Source organism: Heptranchias perlo, chromosome 6, assembly GCF_035084215.1.
Source record: "Heptranchias perlo isolate sHepPer1 chromosome 6, sHepPer1.hap1, whole genome shotgun sequence".
NCBI lineage: Eukaryota > Metazoa > Chordata > Chondrichthyes > Hexanchiformes > Hexanchidae > Heptranchias > Heptranchias perlo.
In genome coordinates this window covers 83295893-83314993 of record NC_090330.1, presented here as the reverse complement: position 1 = coordinate 83314993, position 19101 = coordinate 83295893, and the positions used below count along the sequence as shown (strand labels likewise).

The following is a 19101-nucleotide window of genomic DNA, read 5'->3' as shown; positions in this document are numbered from 1 at the left end:
TCTGTTATCACCAGGCATTGTTCTCTGATTTATAAATGCGAGAGGTTCGAGGATTTCATTTCCACATTCACCTGAGGAAGGAGGAAGCCTCCGAAAGCTTGTGGATTTTAAAATAAAATTGTTGGACTATAACTTAGTGTTGTAAAATTGTTTACAATTGTCAATCCCAGTCCATCACCAGCATCTCCACATCATGACATGAGGGAAAACCTTTTTACACAGCGAGTGGTTAGGATCTGGAATGCACTGCCCGAGGGGGTGATGGAGACAGATTCAATAATGGCCTTCAAAAGGGAACTGGATAAGTACTTGATAGGAAAAAACTTGCAGGTCTACGGGGATAGGGCGGGGGAGCGGGACTAGCTGGATTGCTCTTGCATAGAGCCGATTGTGTGTGGCCACATCCTTCATGTCAATGCCAGATTTGCTGGAAGTTGCCATGATGCATTTTCCCTCAGGAATTCTGCTCTTCCTCAGTTCTTTAAGAGCGATAATCAAGTGAACGGATGGTATGTGGGTGACAAAGCAGCCTGCTTGATTGGCACCCCATCCACCACCCTAAACATTCAATCCCTTCACCACCGGCGCACAGTGGCTGCAGTGTGTACCATCCACAGGATGCACTGCAGCAACTCGCCAAGGCTTCTTCGAAAGCACCTCCCAAACCCGCGACCTCTACCACCTAGAAGGACAAGAGCAGCAGGCACATGGGAACAACACCACCTGCACGTTCCCCTCCAAGTCACACACCATCCCAACTTGGAAATATATCACCATTCCTTCATCGTCGCTGGGTCAAAATCCTGGAACTCCCTTCCTTACAGCATTGTGGGAGAACCTTCACCGCACGGACTGCAGTGGTTCAAGAAGGCGGCTCACCACCACCTTCTCAAGGGCAATTAGGGATGGGCAATAAATGCTGGCCTCGCCAGCGATGCCCACATCCCATGAATGAATAAAAAAATGGCACACTCCTTGCTTACATACAATGGGAAATTGTTATATAGCTGAAATTGTTATACGGTTGTTAACACCAGCTACTGAGTGCTTCAGTGAGGCACATGCTTCTACCAAATTGTCAGAGAGAGAACTATAGGGGTCTTAAAGCACCCTTTCAAAGCCTTGATAGGTCAGGAGGGGCTCTGCAATATGCTGCAAAGCGTGTGCCCTCCTGCACAGTTGTAGCTTGGCCGGACATGCAGATTCCTGGGGAGGTAGCTCTCGATGCTATAGAGTTGGAAGAGCGTGGAAATGAAGCAGCAGGAGGTATGTCACTCAGAAGACTCCTCAGTGATAGCTATAAGGGGCATCAAAACTCAACTTATTGAAGTCTTTTCAGCTGTATAACAATTTCCCTTTGTCACCATTGCCATTGTTCCTTATTCCTCACCTTCACAAAAATTACATATACTTCAAGCCAGAATGCATTTTAGAAAATAACATCACATCAGACCTCTTTGTCACTACAAGACCATGTAAATCTAAAGAGTATGAATGAATAACTGAGCATGAACTAACAGCACATCTTTATTAAAAGGAACTCAAAAGTGAACATAAATCATCCTATTCTTTCCACCCACCAAGCTTCCTCTGGGTGTCCAAATGTGCCTTTTCTTTTTACTCACTTCTAAGATGCAACCTAAGGGTCAGTTATTGCGGGAGGTGCTCCGGTGGTACAAAAGGCTCATGGGGCTGAGGATGCCCCTTTTTCATGGCAGGTGGGTCCTGGGAGGAAGCTGCCTCAGGTGACACAGGACAGTTGATGTCAGCTGAGTGATCTGATAGCATCACTCTCTTAAAGTGGATGAAGGGCTTTAAACTTTCTGTATGCAAGTAATTCCTGTTAGAGGAGCTAGAAAAATATATTTGGCCAGATTTTGCTGGAGCGAGGCATCTGTGTGTCCCAGACTTGTTCCTGAACATTTAGATTTTAAAATTTTTGCCTACAAAGTTGTTGGAAGTGCGAGTTGATGAGGGCAACGGGGCATCTGGAAACTTGATCAACAACCGGACAGTGTATCTCCTTGACCAATGAGATTTAAGGATTGAGAAATAAACAGAGGAAGGACTGAGAATGAGGGTGAATTAGAGTGAGTGAATTCAATGTCAAATCAGGTACTTGAAGCGGAAAAATTTGCAGGGCTGTAGGGAAAGAGCAGGGGAGTGGAACTATTTGGATAGATCTTTCAAAGAGCTGGCACAGGCACGATGGGCCAAATGGCCTCCTTCTGTGCTGTATCATTCTATAATTCTATGACTTATAATCATTCGCGTTCCGGGAAAGAGAGGTTGATTTGCAGTCATTAACAATTAACACGTTGTTAAAAAGGTACTTATGCTGTTAATTACAAGACTTAGCTTACTGTGGTAAATTTGATGGACCATTAATGTGCAAATGCAGCAACTTCATAAAAATCACAGGGTGGTTAAGCCCGAGATGCCATTTCTGCAAAGCTAATGGTGGAGCGGCACAAATCGGCCAGCAACTTGTGGCGATTCGCAATTCACGGGGTTTCTCTTCCTCGCTACAAGTTGCTGGCTGATTTGCGCATTAATAACGGCGTGTGTTGTTCACACGCTGTTATTTTTTGATCAAAATCTGGCCCGTTCTAAGTTAGAGTTAATGAATCCCTTAACCATAGTGCATGTGAAGGGTGAACTGTACAGCTAGTCATTTTAGAGGGTAGTTTGTGCCTATGGTGCCCAAGGGAAAAAAGGTGAGTGGTCAGTCTGTTGCCCCACCTGCCCGTAACAGGTCACTGAACTTTTTATGATACAGATCTGCAGATTTGAAGGTGAGAGAGGACATATTCAATACCACTACCACTGCCACCTCCCTCCATATGGCACATGAGACACATTTCTGAGGCATTCAGCGGTCTTTCTCTGCTTTGTTGCATTTCATCCAGCAGTGTCTGAAGGTTGGCCTCATCAAAATTTTGGGCTCTATTCTTTTGCCTCGTTCCAATGCCCCTCCCCGAGTGCCCCTGCCGGTTCCTCAATTTGAAGACATTCTTTAAAAATGCCAAAAAATCTCACAAGCTATCTATTTCAGCTATCTCAGTCTATTCAGTCTTCCAAACTATTTATTGGTTACCGGTTACTCCCGCAACTTGCTGCTGCATGCCTTCAGGCATTCTAGGCTTTTTAAAGGCTACAATTGTCAATTTTGAACTCCTCCGCTGCAGTATTCATGTTAAATGTGAGTTGTACTCAGCCATTGCCAACTGACATTTAAATTAGCTGACCACATGATTAATGCCAGGGTCAACGCTGGAGAGGGCCAGCAGGCCAACGTCCTAGCTCCAGTGACCCCCAGGGCAAATAGCACTGTGGAACTTATGGCCTCTTATCTCTGCGCACACTTCCTTTCCAACACCTTACTTCCTGTTGCCACTTTTTGTCACCTTTTTGCATCATCTTTGCTTATTATAACTTCCTATGTACATATTTATAAAGGAAACTGGCCTTGTATACTTGTCATGCTGTAATTAAACTCTCTTATCAATGCTGCCAATATAGTACCTCAGTTTTGCACATCCTAGCATCTCAGCCTGTACAGCTGTTCCAAAATTGTGGTAAGTTTTACTACTTAATTATAAATAATAATATAAAATCAAGGTATACTGTATGACAGTAGGGCAGAATGGGGACTGAATTACTTCTGCACACCATGGTCCAATTATCCCTTGCCATCCAATGCTGCTTCACCTGAAGACTACAGTTGGTCTTGACTACTTGTGTGCAACATAATGGGACATCAACAAGTAAAAATATAAAATCAAAGTATTATATATAGGACAGAATATCTGACTTCAGAATGGAGAGTGAATTACATTGGCTCGCTCTGGTCCTATTACCCCCTGTCCTCTAACCCTGCTTCACCCGAAGACTACACTTGGTCTTGACTACTTATGAGTTTTGAAGAAAGTACAAAAAGATGAAGAATTTTACAAAGTATTTATTAATGTAACATCTATGGAACTAGAAATGTGTAAAACAGGAATTAGAATGAACAAATCATTCAAAAAGCAGTCACATTATGAGAAGAAAGGCTGTGCAGATATGCAAAGGGTTCCACTTACTGTAGTTGCATGATTTTTCCTTGAAACCTTGGATGCTCACTAAGATGAAGAGTCAGAGAGAACACTGTTCCAAAATTTTGCCATTTAGCACTAATCTATAGTAAACTGTGTTCAGTTTATAGTTGACAATGATGAAACTTATTTTGCATATATTGCATTTAAAGAGAATTTCCCCATTGGCCTTGGTTACATTCAAATCTGGGTAACAGATCTGAATGGTCAGTCTTGGTACTAAGTGCATTACCGAGCCCTTCCGTCCTGTCCCCATTTTAATATTTTCTGGGCACAAAATGATTTTATTTTAGTGAACTATTTATTTTATACATACAAGTTAGTTTTACCCGTTCCCGCACCAAAGTACCTCATAAGTCAGGTTAAAGTCTAATGGAGGCTTTAACTTACTTAAGTCATAGGTAGGCATTTATGATCACTTACACATAGTTTCCAAATCACCTGTTCTTGGAATGAACTAAGACAGATGATAGAAAATCCGTTATCAAGTTTAGTAACAGTCTAACAATTAAGTGTTCAAGCACCGACACCTAATGATCGAGAGGTTCTTACGTCAACCCTTCAAAAAATATCCAGAGGGTGGTGAGAGGAAATCTATTAACAAATTCAGTGAAACTGCACAAAGACATTGAAGTGACATTACTTCTTACAAATGTGCAGTTTTGTGTGACCATTGCTAAAAGGAAGCCACTGTCAAATGAAGGCAGGTGCTGAACTTGTTTAAACTCTGATAAAACACTTTTAAATTCTTAAGCTGACTTCACAGGGAGATAAAATATAACAAATATGTCCACGTACGTGTGTGTGCATGCATGCATTTTTTTTGGGGTGGGGTGGGGTAGAAGGAGTAGGTTTAGAAATAGCAGCTGTTCTATGATCCAGAGTGCACATCAATAATTTCTCTAATAATATACACTCCAAATCAATCCTGAAAGATTATGAGAAAATAAATGGAGAACAATGTACGCAATTGAATAAAGGTTTACGTTCTCACCATCAGTAATGGGGTCATCTTCTGTGCCTGCCTGCTTAGTGGATCAAGAATGGCCACCACATCATAAAAAACTCCATCTTGGGGTTGTATCTTTATTACGCTATAGAATAAAGATTTTATTTTAACAATTTAGTTGATAAAACAGTAGGGATACAATTTCATTTAAAAAGGTTCAGCTGTTGAAATTATCATTACCTCAGCTGATCTTGAAGAAACTTAACATCCCTTCGAGATTCCACTTTGGGCATTGATGACAAAAGAGCATCTATCTTCATGAGTATATCACTGCCACTTTGGAAAAGAAGGAAAAAATGTCAGTTGTTGTACAATTTTATTCCAGTTCAAAGGGTAATTGATATGACTGGAATCAATGGCCATTTTGTGGCACCCTTATACAACCCTTTATACAAGTGCACCTACCTTCTCCAAGTGTACTTACTGCTGGCCATATAGTAAGTGGTGGAATTTATGGGAAGCTCAGAATACCACCAGCCATGCCTCTAAAGGTGATATCGGGGCAGAGGGGGTGCAGGCAGAAGAAATGCCCACCCCATCTCCATTGAACGTCACTGTAGGTCTGAGTAAGGAATGGAAATCCCTACCCATATTTCCACTGCATAAAGTAGTATAATTTGTGGGGTCCTATATATAATTGAAGTTCTATGACACAATAGTGGACTAAGGCTGCACCTATTAAATTATGTGTTTTGGGGCACCCATTTAAGTGATTAGATCCATTGGCTGGAAATCTTGCAGGCTTTTACACTGTTATGCACTAATTAAATGGCAAAGTTGTAAGGCAAAGTAAATAAATAGCTCAGCAGTCGTTTAGGTGAGGACATCACACAACATCAAAAAAAGCAAGGAAGTTATAGTAAACCTTTATAAATCACTGGTTAGGCCTCAGCTAGAGTATTGTGTCCAATCTGGCCAATACCGCCCCATCAGTCTACTCTCAATCATCAGCAGAGTGATGGAAGGTGTCGTCGACAGTGCTATCAAGCGGCACTTACTCACCAATAACCTGCTCACCGATGCTCAGTTTGGGTTCCGCCAGGACCACTCGACTCCAGACCTCATTACAGCCTTGGTCCAAACATGGACAAAAGAGCTGAATTCCAGAGGTGAGGTGAGAGTGACTGCCCTTGACATCAAGGCAGCATTTGACCGAGTGTGGCACCAAGGAGCTCTAGTAAAATTGAAGTCAATGGGAATCAGGGGGGAAAACTCTCCAGTGGCTGGAGTCATACCTAGCACAAAGGAAGATGGTAGTGGTTGTTGGAGGCCAATCATCTCAGCCCCAGGACATTGCTGCAGGAGTTCCTCAGGGCAGTGTCCTAGGCCCAACCATCTTCAGCTGCTTCATCAATGACTTTCCCTCCATCATAAGGTCAGAAATGGGGATGTTCGCTGATGACTGCACAGTGTTCAGTTCCATTCGCAACCCCTCAAATAATGAAGCAGTCCGAGCCCGCATGCAGCAAGACCTGGACAACATCCAGGCTTGGGCTCATAAGTGGCAAGTAACATTTGCGCCAGATAAGTGCCAGGCAATGACCATCTCCAACAAGAGAGAGTCTAACCACCTCCCCTTGACATTCAACGGCATTACCATCGCCGAATCCCCCACCATCAACATCCTGGGGGTCACCATTGACCAGAAACTTAACTGGACCAGCCATATAAATACTGTGGCTACTAGAGCAGGTCAGAGGCTGGGTATTCTGCGGCGAGTGACTCACCTCCTGACTCCCCAAAGCCTTTCCACCATCTACAAGGCACAAGTCAGGAGTGTGATGGAATACTCTCCACTTGCCTGGATGAGTGCAGCTCCAACAACACTCAAGAAGCTCGACACCATCCAAGATAAAGCAGCCCGCTTGATTGGCACCCCATCCACCACCCTAAACATTCACTCCCTTCACCACCGGCGCACTGTGGCTGCAGTGTGCACTATCCACAGGATGCACTGCAGCAACTCGCCAAGGCTTCTTCGACAGCACCTCCCAAACCCGCGACCTCTACCACCTAGAAGGACAAGGGCAGCAGGCGCATGGGAACAACACCACCTGCACGTTCCCCTCCAAGTCACACACCATCCCGACTTGGAAATATATCGCCGTTCCTTCATTGTCGCTGGGTCAAAATCCTGGAACTCCCTTCCTAACAGCACTGTGGGAGAACCGTCACCACACGGACTGCAGCGGTTCAAGAAGGCGGCTCACCACCACCTTCTCGAGGGCAATTAGGGATGGGCAATAAATGCTGGCCTCGCCAGCGACGCCCACATCCCGTGAACGAATAAAAAAAAAAAAATTCTGGCCACTACACTTTAGATAGGATGTCAAGTCGTTGGAGATAGTGCAGAGGAGATTTACCAGAATGGTACTGGGGATGAGAAAATCCAGTTAAGTGGAGAGACTACAGAAGCTGGGATTGGAGCAGAGAAGGTTAAGGGGAGATTTAATAGCGGTGTTCAAAATTATAAGAGGTTTTGATCGAGTAGATAGGGAGAAACTATTTCCACCGTAATCAGATGACACAGATTTAAGATAATTGGCAAAAAATTCTGGGGGGAAATGAGGTGAATTTTTTTAAGCAGCAAGTTGCTATCGCTCAGGCTAAAGTTCAAGTTTTGAATCCAAACTTGACTGACCTTTTGGGAAACTCTGTGTCATTAGTGGGTGAATGCACTATCTGAAAAGGTGGTGGAAGCAGATTCAATAGTAACTTTCAAAAGGCAATTGGATAGATACCTGAAAAAGAGAAATTTGCAGGGCTATGGGGAAAGAGCAGGGGAGTGGTACTAATTGAATAGCTCTTTCAAAGAGCCGGCATAGACACAATGGGCCGAATGGCCGCCTTCTGTGCTGTACGATTCTATGAACAGACACTGAAGCTATCACATAATTAGTAAATATTAATATTTCAGAAACAGAAAACAAGAGGGCATAAATGGGGAACCAGAAAACATTACGTAATGTGGAATCCGTGTTAAATTCACAACAGAAAACTTCATTAGAAAGCAAAAAAAACTCAATGAAAGGCCATGTATTAATAAGAAATTTTTGACATCACTTTCTCCAATTTTACATTTTGCCACCTTTGCTATCTTGCTGCTTTCACACTGTCCTCTCCAGCAGGATGGGTGCCTGCAAGTTTCTTCATAGCTGCTATCAATTCCACTCAGCACTGGTCAACAGGGGAAATGGTTTGTAGGTTAAAATAGGCCTCTGTCAGTCTGCTCTCCCACTAAGATATCAAAAGCCTTTCAATTTGATGGCGTGTTAGATAACAAGAAATATTCACCTACTAGGGACACAGAATTTCCCAAAAGGTCAGTCAAGTTTAGATTTAAAGCTTGATCTTTAGCCTGAGTGATAAAGAAATCATTTTAACTTCCTGCAACTCAAAATTTTCTCAAGCCCAATAGGTTTTAGGATATGTCAAACTGAAGTCTATGGGTATCAAATATGATACAATTATGTCATAGGTCGCGAGTGAATTTTCAAATCCTAAATTGCTTAAGTATTCATTGTGCTTTTGTCAATAATAAAACCACCGCATCCTTCATTACTAGTATTGAGACATAAAAGGTATTTAATTCCACTGTTGGCCATCATATGAGCCTTGCAAACTCTCGTTCTTTCCAAATGGCACATTTTTATTCTGGAGTACTCTACTTTATTTACTTCAAATTTAGAAAGATGCAGAGTGAAATGTGCAGGAATGTTTCAGATCTAATGAATAAAGTGATCCATCTGACTTCACAGCATCCCTGATGTATTTATTTCACTTTGATTTGTTAGAGGTCATTCGAACTTTCTCTTATGATATTATGAATTAGGAAATATTTGGCTGCTGTGAATTTGATAGGTATCATTTGGCGCACATACTCTGCATTTATACAGAAAATGCTGGAAAAGCTCAGCAAGTGAGGCAGCATCTGTGGAGAAAGAAACAGAGTTAATGGGCTCGATTTTCCAGTGAAGTAGCGGGTGCGTTGGGGGTGGGGCCGCTCTGAAAAGCAGGGAAATCCCTTCGGATTCGGAGCCAGGCTCCAACCCGCAGACTTCTGGGTTCCCCATTGATGTGCCTGGGTGTGGCGCACCTCCCGAATGCGGAAGTCCCGCCGGCAATTAAAGCCGGCGGGATGATCATTACGTAGTTGAGATAGTTTAAATACTTGAAGTACTTAATTTTCTCCACATTTTGGCAGGGGTGCGATTTTGAAGCATCCTCAGCGTGTTTCCCGTGCTGTGGGAAACTCCCTGTTGCAACAGACGTGTTTCAGCCAGCAGCCAGTGAGAGATGCAAATGCATATATGACAGATGGGGAGAAAATGTCATTTATTGCAGCAGGGCACTCTGTCACTTCAGACAAAGTTTACGCTGCAAGAGTGTTTTCACTCAAAATTCTTACTTTGCACTCAAAAGTCTGCTGTTCAAACAAATTTAACTACTTTGCAGATCCCCTCAAACTCACACCTTCGGGGGGGCCATGGCTGCATTCATCACTACATCCGAGGACTAGCAACATCACCAGTCTCGCCAGGCACGGCGTCCACCTCCGCCACGTGGAGCTCCACAACACAGTGCTGCGCCACAGGCACCTGCACAAGAGCACAGAGGGCAACAACAGAGAGAGCGACGTCACAGGAGGCACTAGTCTCTCCACAGGGTCTACAGACCGAGGCTCAGCTTCCTGGGCCTCTCTGAGGAGCAGTGCATATGGAGGCTCAGAGTAGTCGCTGACATCTGCAGCCTCCTTCATGCTGAGCTGCTCCCAGCTGGGCTGAGCTGCTCCCAGCTGGGCTGAGCAGCATCTCCTTACCTGTCACTGTCAAAGTCTCCACTGCCTTCTTCACCTCCGGATCATTCCAGGGTGCTGCCGGGGTCTCTCCGTCGTCTGCACACAAGTGCATAAGATGATTTGTTTTGCAGGACCTCGCACTATGTCAACTTCCCCATGGACGACCACAGCCAGACGGAGAGGGCAGTGGGATTCCATGCTGCGGCTGGCTTCCCACAGGTGCAGGGTGTAATCGATTGCACCCATATAACAATACGAGCACCTCCACACGAGCCAGGACTGCTCATCAACAGGAAGGGCTATCACTCCATCAACACCCAGCTCTTTTGTGACCACCGCAAAAGATTCCTTCACGTGTGCGCCAGATTCCCTGGTAACTGCCACGATTCTTTCATCCTCCGGGAATCCAATATCCTGCTCCTCTTTCATGCACCAAACACCCCTAAGGGCTGGCTCCTCGGGGACAAGGGATACCCCCGCACACGTGGCTCATGACACCTGAGGTGCTGACATTACTCTGACATCACCGAGCAACAGCGTCGATATAATGACAGCCACATGGCCACCAGGTCTACAATTGAGCATGCTATAGGGCTGCTCAAGATGCGATTCAGGTGCCTTGATCGTTCTGGGGGAGCGTTTCAATACGCACCAGACAGAGTGGGACGCATTATAGTTGTGTGTTGTGCCCTGCACAACAGATAGGGGTGCCGCTTGAGGAGGCCCCATCCACATCTACCACCCACAATGAGGAGGAGGAGGTGGAGGAGGAGAAGCAGGAGCAGGAGGAACCCATGGGCTGAGCAGCAACTCACCTGGCTGCTCCTGAGGCCAGTGAGTCACTGATATGTGAACGGTTCTCCTAACATCAGACAGTGTGAAGAGTCCAGTCCTCATACAACCTGGATAGAGCAACACCCACACCAGCCATCCCCCACCCCTCCCTGCACAAAACAGGCCTGCAATTACACATATACCCACTGTAAAGTGACCCAATGGGTGACATCAAGTGTGCGCGTTCATGGTGAACCTCATTAAAGGGCCCTATTACAGAAGCAAGTCAAGAATGGCCAAGATGTGGCAGTAATGGTGATAGTAAAGAAAACAAGGGCGAAAAACAAATAGGGCCATAATGCAAAATAAAACTAAGATGACTACCAATCTTAAAAAGACAAGTCTAAAGGCATTTTGTCTTAATGAGCGGAACATTCGCAATAAGGCAGATGAATTAACAGCGCAGATAGATTTTAAGAGTTATGATATAGTTGCGATTACGGAGACATGGCTGCAGGGTGATCAAGGATGGGAACTGAACATCCAGGGGGATTCAATATTTAGGAAGGACAGGCAAAAAGGGAAATGAGGTGGGGCAGCGTTATTAGTAAAGGAGGAAATCAATGCAATAGTGAGGAAGGATATTGGCTCGGAAAATCACGATGTGGAATCTGTATGGGTGGAGCTGAGAAACACCAAGGGGCAGAAAAGGTTGGTGGGCGTTGTCTATAGGCCCCCGAACGGTAGTGGAGATGTAGGGGAAGGCATTAAACAGGAAATTAGAGACGCATGCAAGAAGGGTACAACTATAATCATGGGTGACTTTAATCGACATACAGATTGGTTAAACCAAATTAGCAATAATACTGTGGGGGAGGAATGCCTGGAGTATCTACGTGATGGTTTTCTAGACCAATACGTTGATGAACATACTAGAGAACAGGCAATCCTAGACTGGGTATTGTGCAATGAGAAAGGATTAATTAACAATCTTGTTGTGCGGGGTCCCTTAGGGAAGAGTGACCATAACATGATAGAATTCCTCATTAAGATGGAGAGTGAAGTAGTTGAATCCGAAACTAGGGTCCTGAATCTAAATAAAGGAAATTGTGAAAGTATGAGGTGGGAGTTGGCTATGATAGATTGGGGAACTTTTCTAAAAGGGATGACGGTGGATAGGCAATGGCTAATATTTAAAGAACGTGTGCAGGAATTACAACAATTATTCATTCCTGTCTGGAGCAAAAATAAAACAGGAAAGGTGGTTCAACCGTGGTTTACAAAAGAAATTAGGGATCTTGTTAGATTCAAAGAGGAGACATATAAAATTGCCAGAAAAAGCGGCAAGCCTGAGGATTGGGAGCAGTTCAGAATTCAGCAAAGGAGGACAAAGAGATTGATTAAGAGGGGAAAAATAGAATATGAGAGTAAACCAGCAGGGAACATAAAAACTGACTGTAAAAGCTTCTATACATATGTCAAGAGAAAAAGATTAGTGAAGGCAAATGTAGGTCCCTTACAGTCAGAAATGGGGGAAATTCTAATGGGGAACAAAGAAATGGCAGAACAATTAAACACATACTTTGGTTCTGTCTTCACAAAGGAGGAGACGAATAACCTCCTGGAAATGTAAGGGAACCAAGGGTCTAGTGAGAGGGAGGAACTGAAGGAAACCAGTATTAGTAAAAAAAAGTGATAGGGAAATTAATGGGGCTAAAGGCTGACAAATCCCCAGGGCCTGATAATCTACATCCCAGAGTACTAAAGGAAGTGGCCCTGGAAATAGTGGATGCATTGGTGATCATCTTCCAAAATTCCATAGACTCTGGAACAGTTCCTACAGATTGGACGGTGGCAAATGTAACCCCACTATTTAAAAAAGGAGGGAGAATAAAGGCCAGGGAATTACAGACCAGTTAGCCTAACATCAGTAGTGGGGAAAATGCTAGATTCTATTATAAAAGATGTGATAGCAGATCACTTGGAAGGCATTAACGGGATTGGACAAAGACAGTATGGGTCTATGAAAGGGTAATCATGCTTAACAATAATACTGTGGAGTTTTTTGAGGATGTAACTAGTAGGATAGATAGGGGAGAACCAGTGGATATGGTGTACTTGGATTTTCAGAAGGCTTTTGATAAGGTCCCACACAAGAGTTAGTGTGCAAAATTAAAGCACATGGGATTGGGAGGAATATACTGGCATGGATTGAGAATTGTTGACATACAGGAAACAGAGATTAGGAATAAACAGGTCTTTTTCCGGGTGGCAGGCAGCGACTAGTGGGGTACCGCAGGAATCAGTGCTTGGGCCCCAGCTATTCACAATATATATCAATGATTTGGATGAGTGAACTAAACATAACATTTCCAAGTTTGCAACGACACAAAGCTGGGGTGGAATGTGAGCTGTGAGGAGGATGGCAGGACTGACGTATGGGGCTCGATATTGCCAGGGCTGCGGGGACTTTTGGGTGTGGGGTAACGCGCCCGGCGAAATCAGTCTGCCCCGCGCGCGATCGCAGCCTAATTGGATCCACTTACCTGGTCTTCCCGGTTCCCCACTGCTGATCTGTCAGCTGGAGGAGCTCTATTTAAAGGGGCAGTCCTCAACTGACAGATGCTGCAACAAATAGGAAAAAATACAGCATGGAGCAGCCCAGGGGGAAGGCTGCTCCCAGGTTTAATGATGCCTCACTCCAGGTATCATTAGATGGGGTGAGGAGGAGGGGGAGGACAGAGATCATCCCCCTGGCGGGCGGGAGGAAGCGGCCTGCCTCTGCCACCAGGAAGGCCTGGCTCGAGGTGGCAGAGGAGGTCACCAGCACCACCAACATATCGCCCACCTGCATACAGTGCAGGAGGCGCTCCAATGACCTCAGTAGGTCAGCCATTCCCCAACACTCCGTCTGCCACATCACCACCCCCACCCCACATCTCCTTCTGCACTGCCAACACTACTCTGTCACATCACCCCTCACGCCCATGCAAACCTTATCCTCATCTTACCTGCACTTACTCACCTCGCCAGTACTCATCCCGCCACTGCCACTCAACCCAATCCTCATACAATCTCATACTCACCCTCTCATGCATCTCTTTCACAGTCAGCCTCACTCAACCTGCCACTACCTGTGCTTCAGCCACAGGGAATGCAGCAGGAAGCGTAAGGCAAACGTGTCGTGAGCATGAAGGGGATGCACAAGGGTGTTTGAGGGTTTGTCATGGTTTTTACTTGTATTTAATTTCTGATCAACTCACATCACATATTATATTGGCACCACTACTGCCACATCTTTGCGAATCTTGTCTGGTTTGTGCAATAATGCCCTTTCCTGAGGATCACTATGAAGTCCCACAACTGATGCCACCCATTGTGTCACTGCAGAGTGGGTGTAGGTGTATTTGCAGGGCTGTTTTGTGCAGACGGCTGAGAGACGTCGGCGATGTCCCCGGTGGCACTCTGGAAGGATGCGGAGGAGAAGTTGTTGAGGGCAGCGGTGGCTTTGACAGCGACAGGTAAGAAGATGGTGCTCGGGCCAGCCGGGAGCAGCTCGGCATGAAGGAGGCTGCAGATGTCCACGACGACATGTCAAGTGACTCTGAGCCTCCGTGTGCACTGCTGCTCAGAGAGGTCCAGGAAGCTGAGCCTCGGTCTGTGGACCCTGTGGCGAGGGTAGTGCCCCCTGCGAAGCATCTCTCTCTGTGGTTGCCCTCCCTCCTGCTGTGCAGGTGGATGTGTCACAGCACTGTGTTGTGGAGCTCCACGTGTCAGAGGTGGACGGCGTGGCCGGCGAGGCTACGGCGGCCCCCATCCGGAAGATGTACATCTGAGGGGGTCCGCAAGGTAGGTACATGTCTCTGGACCCCGGGGTAAGTGTGCAAGTTGGTGAATTTTCTTGTCAGGAGGAGGGTGGTGGAGGCCAAACTTTGTCCCAAGTGACAGAGTGGCCTCCTGCAATGAGTGAGGGTCTCCCCCACCCCACCTGTCAAATGGACCTTTGCAGCTGCCACAGGCTGACAGCTGCAACACGTCCATTTCAACTGGGAGTGTTTCCCCCAGAATGGGAAACAGTCCCAGTTGTTTCTAAAATCCCACTCCTCCAGACATATTCCCTTAATCAGGTCTGTTAATGACCTGAAATAGCAAGGTAAATACTCTTGAGTGGCACCCCGCTGGCTTTAATTGCCTGCGGGAGTCCCACATGCGGGGGCTGCCCGCGCAAGTTGGCGCACCTGTGGGGAACCCGGAAGTGGGCGGGTTGGAGTCGGGCTCCCGACCCGCTCCGGGATTCCCTGATTTTCGGAGCCCCCCGCCAGGAACGCACCCGATAGCTGGTGCTAAAATAGAGCCCATGAGGAGAGTTTGGGTCGACTAGGCCTATATTCACTAGAGTTTAGGAGAATGAGAGGTGCTCTCATCGAAACATATAAAATTCTAACAGGACTAGAAATACTAGATGCAGGGAGGATGTTCCCGATGGATGGGGATTCCAGAACCAGGGATCACAATCTCAGGATACGGGGTATGCCATTTCGAACCGAGATGAGGAGAAATTTCTTCACTCAGAGGGTGGTGAACCTGTGGAATTCTCTACCACAGAAGGCAGTGGAGGCCAAGTTATTTGATGTATTCAAGAAGGAGATAGATATATTTCTTAATGCTAAAGGGATCAAGGGATATGGGGAAAAAGCGGGAACAGAGTTAGACGATCAGCCATGATCATTTTGAATGGCGGAGCAGGCCCGAAGGGCCAAATGGTCCACTCTTGCTCCTATTTTCTATGTTTCTATGTAATAATAATATTTAACATGAGTTTAACAAAAAGCTAATATAAATAAAAAAACATGACCAACCGTCATACACCCTTGTGCATAACCTTCATGCTCACTAAATCCTCGTCTTTCTCTTCCGACTATTTCTACGTGGTGCATCCCCTGTGGCTGCAGCAGAGGTAGTGGCAGGTTTCTCTTGTTCATGGCCTGACCGATTAGATGCTTTGGGCCTACGCTCTCTGGCTTTTGGAACCCGTGAGGGCCCCTCCAAAGACTGCTCCACCTGCACGTGTGCAGGGGCAGACTCGGACACCTGGAGAGGAGACAGCATTGCGGGTACTGTTTGAGAGGGGCCAACAGGTGAGACGTGGAAGTGCTTTGAGTGGTCTCCCAACTTCCATGTCCCATTCGCCATCAACCCTCCCCTGGGCCAGGCCCACATCACTCCTACCACTCTGCTGGACAACAGTTTGGAGGACATGTGTGAAGCCTTGTAAGGCCAGTGCTAGAGTAGCTGCCTGCCTGTTTAAGGCGGCAGAATGTTGTTCACTGTGGGTCTGAGCGGCCGTTGTCAGGGCCTGAATGGACTCATTTGTGAACCGTGCTTGAAGCTCAATGGAGGCTAGCCATCTCTCCCTCGCAGACATTCCCGCACATACCCGTGACAGTATCTCAGAGTGTTGCTCAAGTCCCTGTGACAGTATCTCAGAGATGCCCTCACGTCCCTGTGACACCATTCCACTCATGCAGGAGTTGGACTCCTCCATCCTCTGCGCGATTATGGAGAGTGCACGTGGCACCTGTCCCAGCACCTCGCAAATGTGCTGCTGTCCCTCGATCATTCTCCTTTTAAAGGATGGCCCCCAGGGTTCAGCATCTGCTTCCAGCTGAGCAGAGCCTGGAGAGGAGAGGAGTGCTCCCACCGACGCAGACTCTCCGCAGCTGCTTCTGCCACCAGTGTCTGCTCGTGCTCACGTGTGTGGTAACTCACCAGGTGCCAACCCAACTAACTGAGGACTAGGACCCACCGAGGTGTGAGTATCTGCGCTGGTGGATGACTTGCTCAGATGTTACGGTGCACCCTCAGAGTCCGGCAGGTCCTCTGAGGAATCGCCCTCTGCCGTCACAGTGGTCGCTGAAGGCCCTGTAAGAGAACCAAAGGCAATATTAAGCATGATCACAGATGTGTCATGTTGCGATGAGCATACGGAGGTGCTGAAGGTGGCAAGGCATGTTAACATCAATTCATATTGTGTGTGCTGAATGTTAAAGTTACCTCACCAGACGTTTGTCAGATGCCAGTCTCAGCGTCCCCGACGGACAGATGCTCGAGGGTTCAGCTGAGCTCCAGCACCTCCTGCTCCGCGTCTGTGAGGACGATGATTTGTTGCGGCCTCCCTTCGGTCCTCACTCTCTCCCGTGCATTCTGGGCTCTCTTCTCCTATAAGGGGAGAAAGTAGAGAGGTGTGAGTGATGGATGGTGACGTGGCCAATCGCTGAATGCATTGGTTTGGGTGAGGCTGAGCGTGAAAGAGATGCATCAGAGGGTGAGTATGAGACAGAGCCATGACATTGTCTGAGGATTGGGTTGGAGTGGTAATTGTGGGGTGAGTAATTGGGAGGTGAGGAAGTGCAGGTAAGATGAGGATGAGCCTTAAGTGGGTGTGGGGAGTGATGTGATAGAGTAGTGTTGGCAGTGCAGAATGAGTTGGGGGGATGGGGGCGGTGTTGTGGAAGACGGAATGAAGGAGAATCAGTAAGTGTACTCACTTTTGCTGACATAGTTAGGTCATTGAAGCGCTTTCTGCACTGGATCCAGGTGTGGGAGACGTTGCTGCTGCTGGTGACCTCCTCTGCCACTTCGAGCTAGGCCTTCCTGGTGGCAGAGGCAGGCCACTTCCTCCTGTCCATCAGGTAGAACACGTCCCTCCTCCTCCTCACCCCATCCAGTAGCACCTGGAGTGAGGCATCACTGAATCTTCAAGCAGCCTTACCCCTGTGCTGCTCCATTGTGGTGTGTGGGTATTTGCTCCAGGAGCAGCCATTGGAGGACAGCCTCTTTAAATAGAGCTACTCCAGCTGACAGCCTGTGATGCGGGTGCACTGTCCGCCCGCTGCGCAGCTTTCGGACAGGAAACCCGGAAGCCACGTTAAGTGGCTCCAATTGACTCGCGATCACGGCGAAACGCACATTTTTTATTGGGTCGGTTATCCACGTGCCCGATCACCATCCCCCCCTCCCCCCCCGCCATCCCGCCTCCTCGCTAATATCGGGGCCAATGTTTCAGGTTGAAGACCTTTCATCAGAACTGTAAGATGTTAAAGAGCTCAAGTTTTTAAGCAAGTACAGAGCCAGGGAAAGGGAGGGAGGGAGAGGAGGAAAGAACAGAAGGGAAGGTCTGTGATAGGGTAGAGGGCAAGAGAGATTAAATGACAAAAGGGATGATGGTGCAAGGCAAGGAGGGTGGTAATGGGACAGGTAAAGAAACAAAAGATCAGTCTAGATTAGCTGTAAATGGCAACAGCCGAACCATTACCAGCACTTGCTGTCCGAAAAAATGGGAGCAGTGGTTATGATCTGAAGTTATTAAAATCAATGTTGAGTCCGGAAGGTTGTAAAGTCCCTAAACGGAAGATAAGGTATTCCTCGAGCTTACGTTGAGTTTCACTGGAACAGTGTAGGTGGCCGAGGATAGAGAGGTCAGATTGGGAGTAGGACGGGGAATTAAAATGGCAAGCGACCGGCAGGTCAGGGTCATGCTTGAGGACATGGCGGAGGTTTTCAGCAAAACGACCACCCAATCTGCATTTGATCTCCCCAATGTAGGGGAGACCGCATTGTGAGCAGCGAATAGAGTATACTAAATTAAAAATACTTGTAAATCGCTGTTTCACCTGGAAGGAGTGTTTGGGGCCCTGGATGGTGCGAATGGAGGATGTGAAGGGGCAGGTGTTGCATCTCCTGTGCTCACACGGGAAGGTGCCGTGGGGAGGAGAGTGAGTGTTGGGGGTCATGGAAGAGTGGACCAGGGTCGCGGAGAGGGCGGTCCCTTCGGAATGGTGAAAAGGGAGGGGAGGGGAAGATGTGTTTGGTGCTGACATCGCGCTGGAGATGGCGGAAATGGCGGAGAATGTGGAGGCTGGTGGGACGGAAGGTGAGGACAAGGGGGACCCTATCACGGTTCTGGGTGGGAGGGGAAGGGGTGAGGGCAGAAGTGTGGGAAATGGGACAGACACGGTTGAGGGCCCTGTCAACTACAGTGGAGGAGAATCCTCGGTTGAGGAAAAAGGAAGACATAGCGGAAGCATTGGTGGGTAATGTGTCATCATCAGAATAGATGCGATGGAGACGGAGAAGCTGGGAGAAGGGACTAGAGTCCTTACAGGAAACGGGGTGGGAGGAAGTGTAATCAAGGTAGCTGTGGGAATTGGTGGGCTTATAATTAACCAATATCTATTATAAGCCCACCGACTCCCACAACTGCCTCACCTGCTGAGCTTTTCCAGCATTTTCTGTTTTTATTTCTGATTTCCAGCAACCACAGTATTTTGCTTTTGATTCTGCATTTACACAAGCAGTGGAATTGATTGCATGGGTACTGAAATCTGAAATGCACCATATCTGACTGGGTCTGTAGAGCATAT

The 19101-nt window shown here is 46.9% G+C and overlaps 1 protein-coding gene across 2 annotated transcripts in view; it reads right to left on the bottom strand.

The window, feature by feature from the left end:
- uggt2 (UDP-glucose glycoprotein glucosyltransferase 2) overlaps positions 1-19101 on the bottom strand; it is a 685376-nt gene that overhangs the window by 336490 nt on the left and 329785 nt on the right. For both annotated transcript variants that reach the window (XM_067986476.1, XM_067986475.1), the window contains exons 25-26: positions 5287-5382; positions 5092-5191 (exon numbers count right to left, since the gene is read on the bottom strand). In XM_067986476.1, the coding sequence (XP_067842577.1) occupies positions 5092-5191; positions 5287-5382 (196 nt within the window). The remainder of the gene's footprint in view (positions 1-5091; positions 5192-5286; positions 5383-19101) is intronic.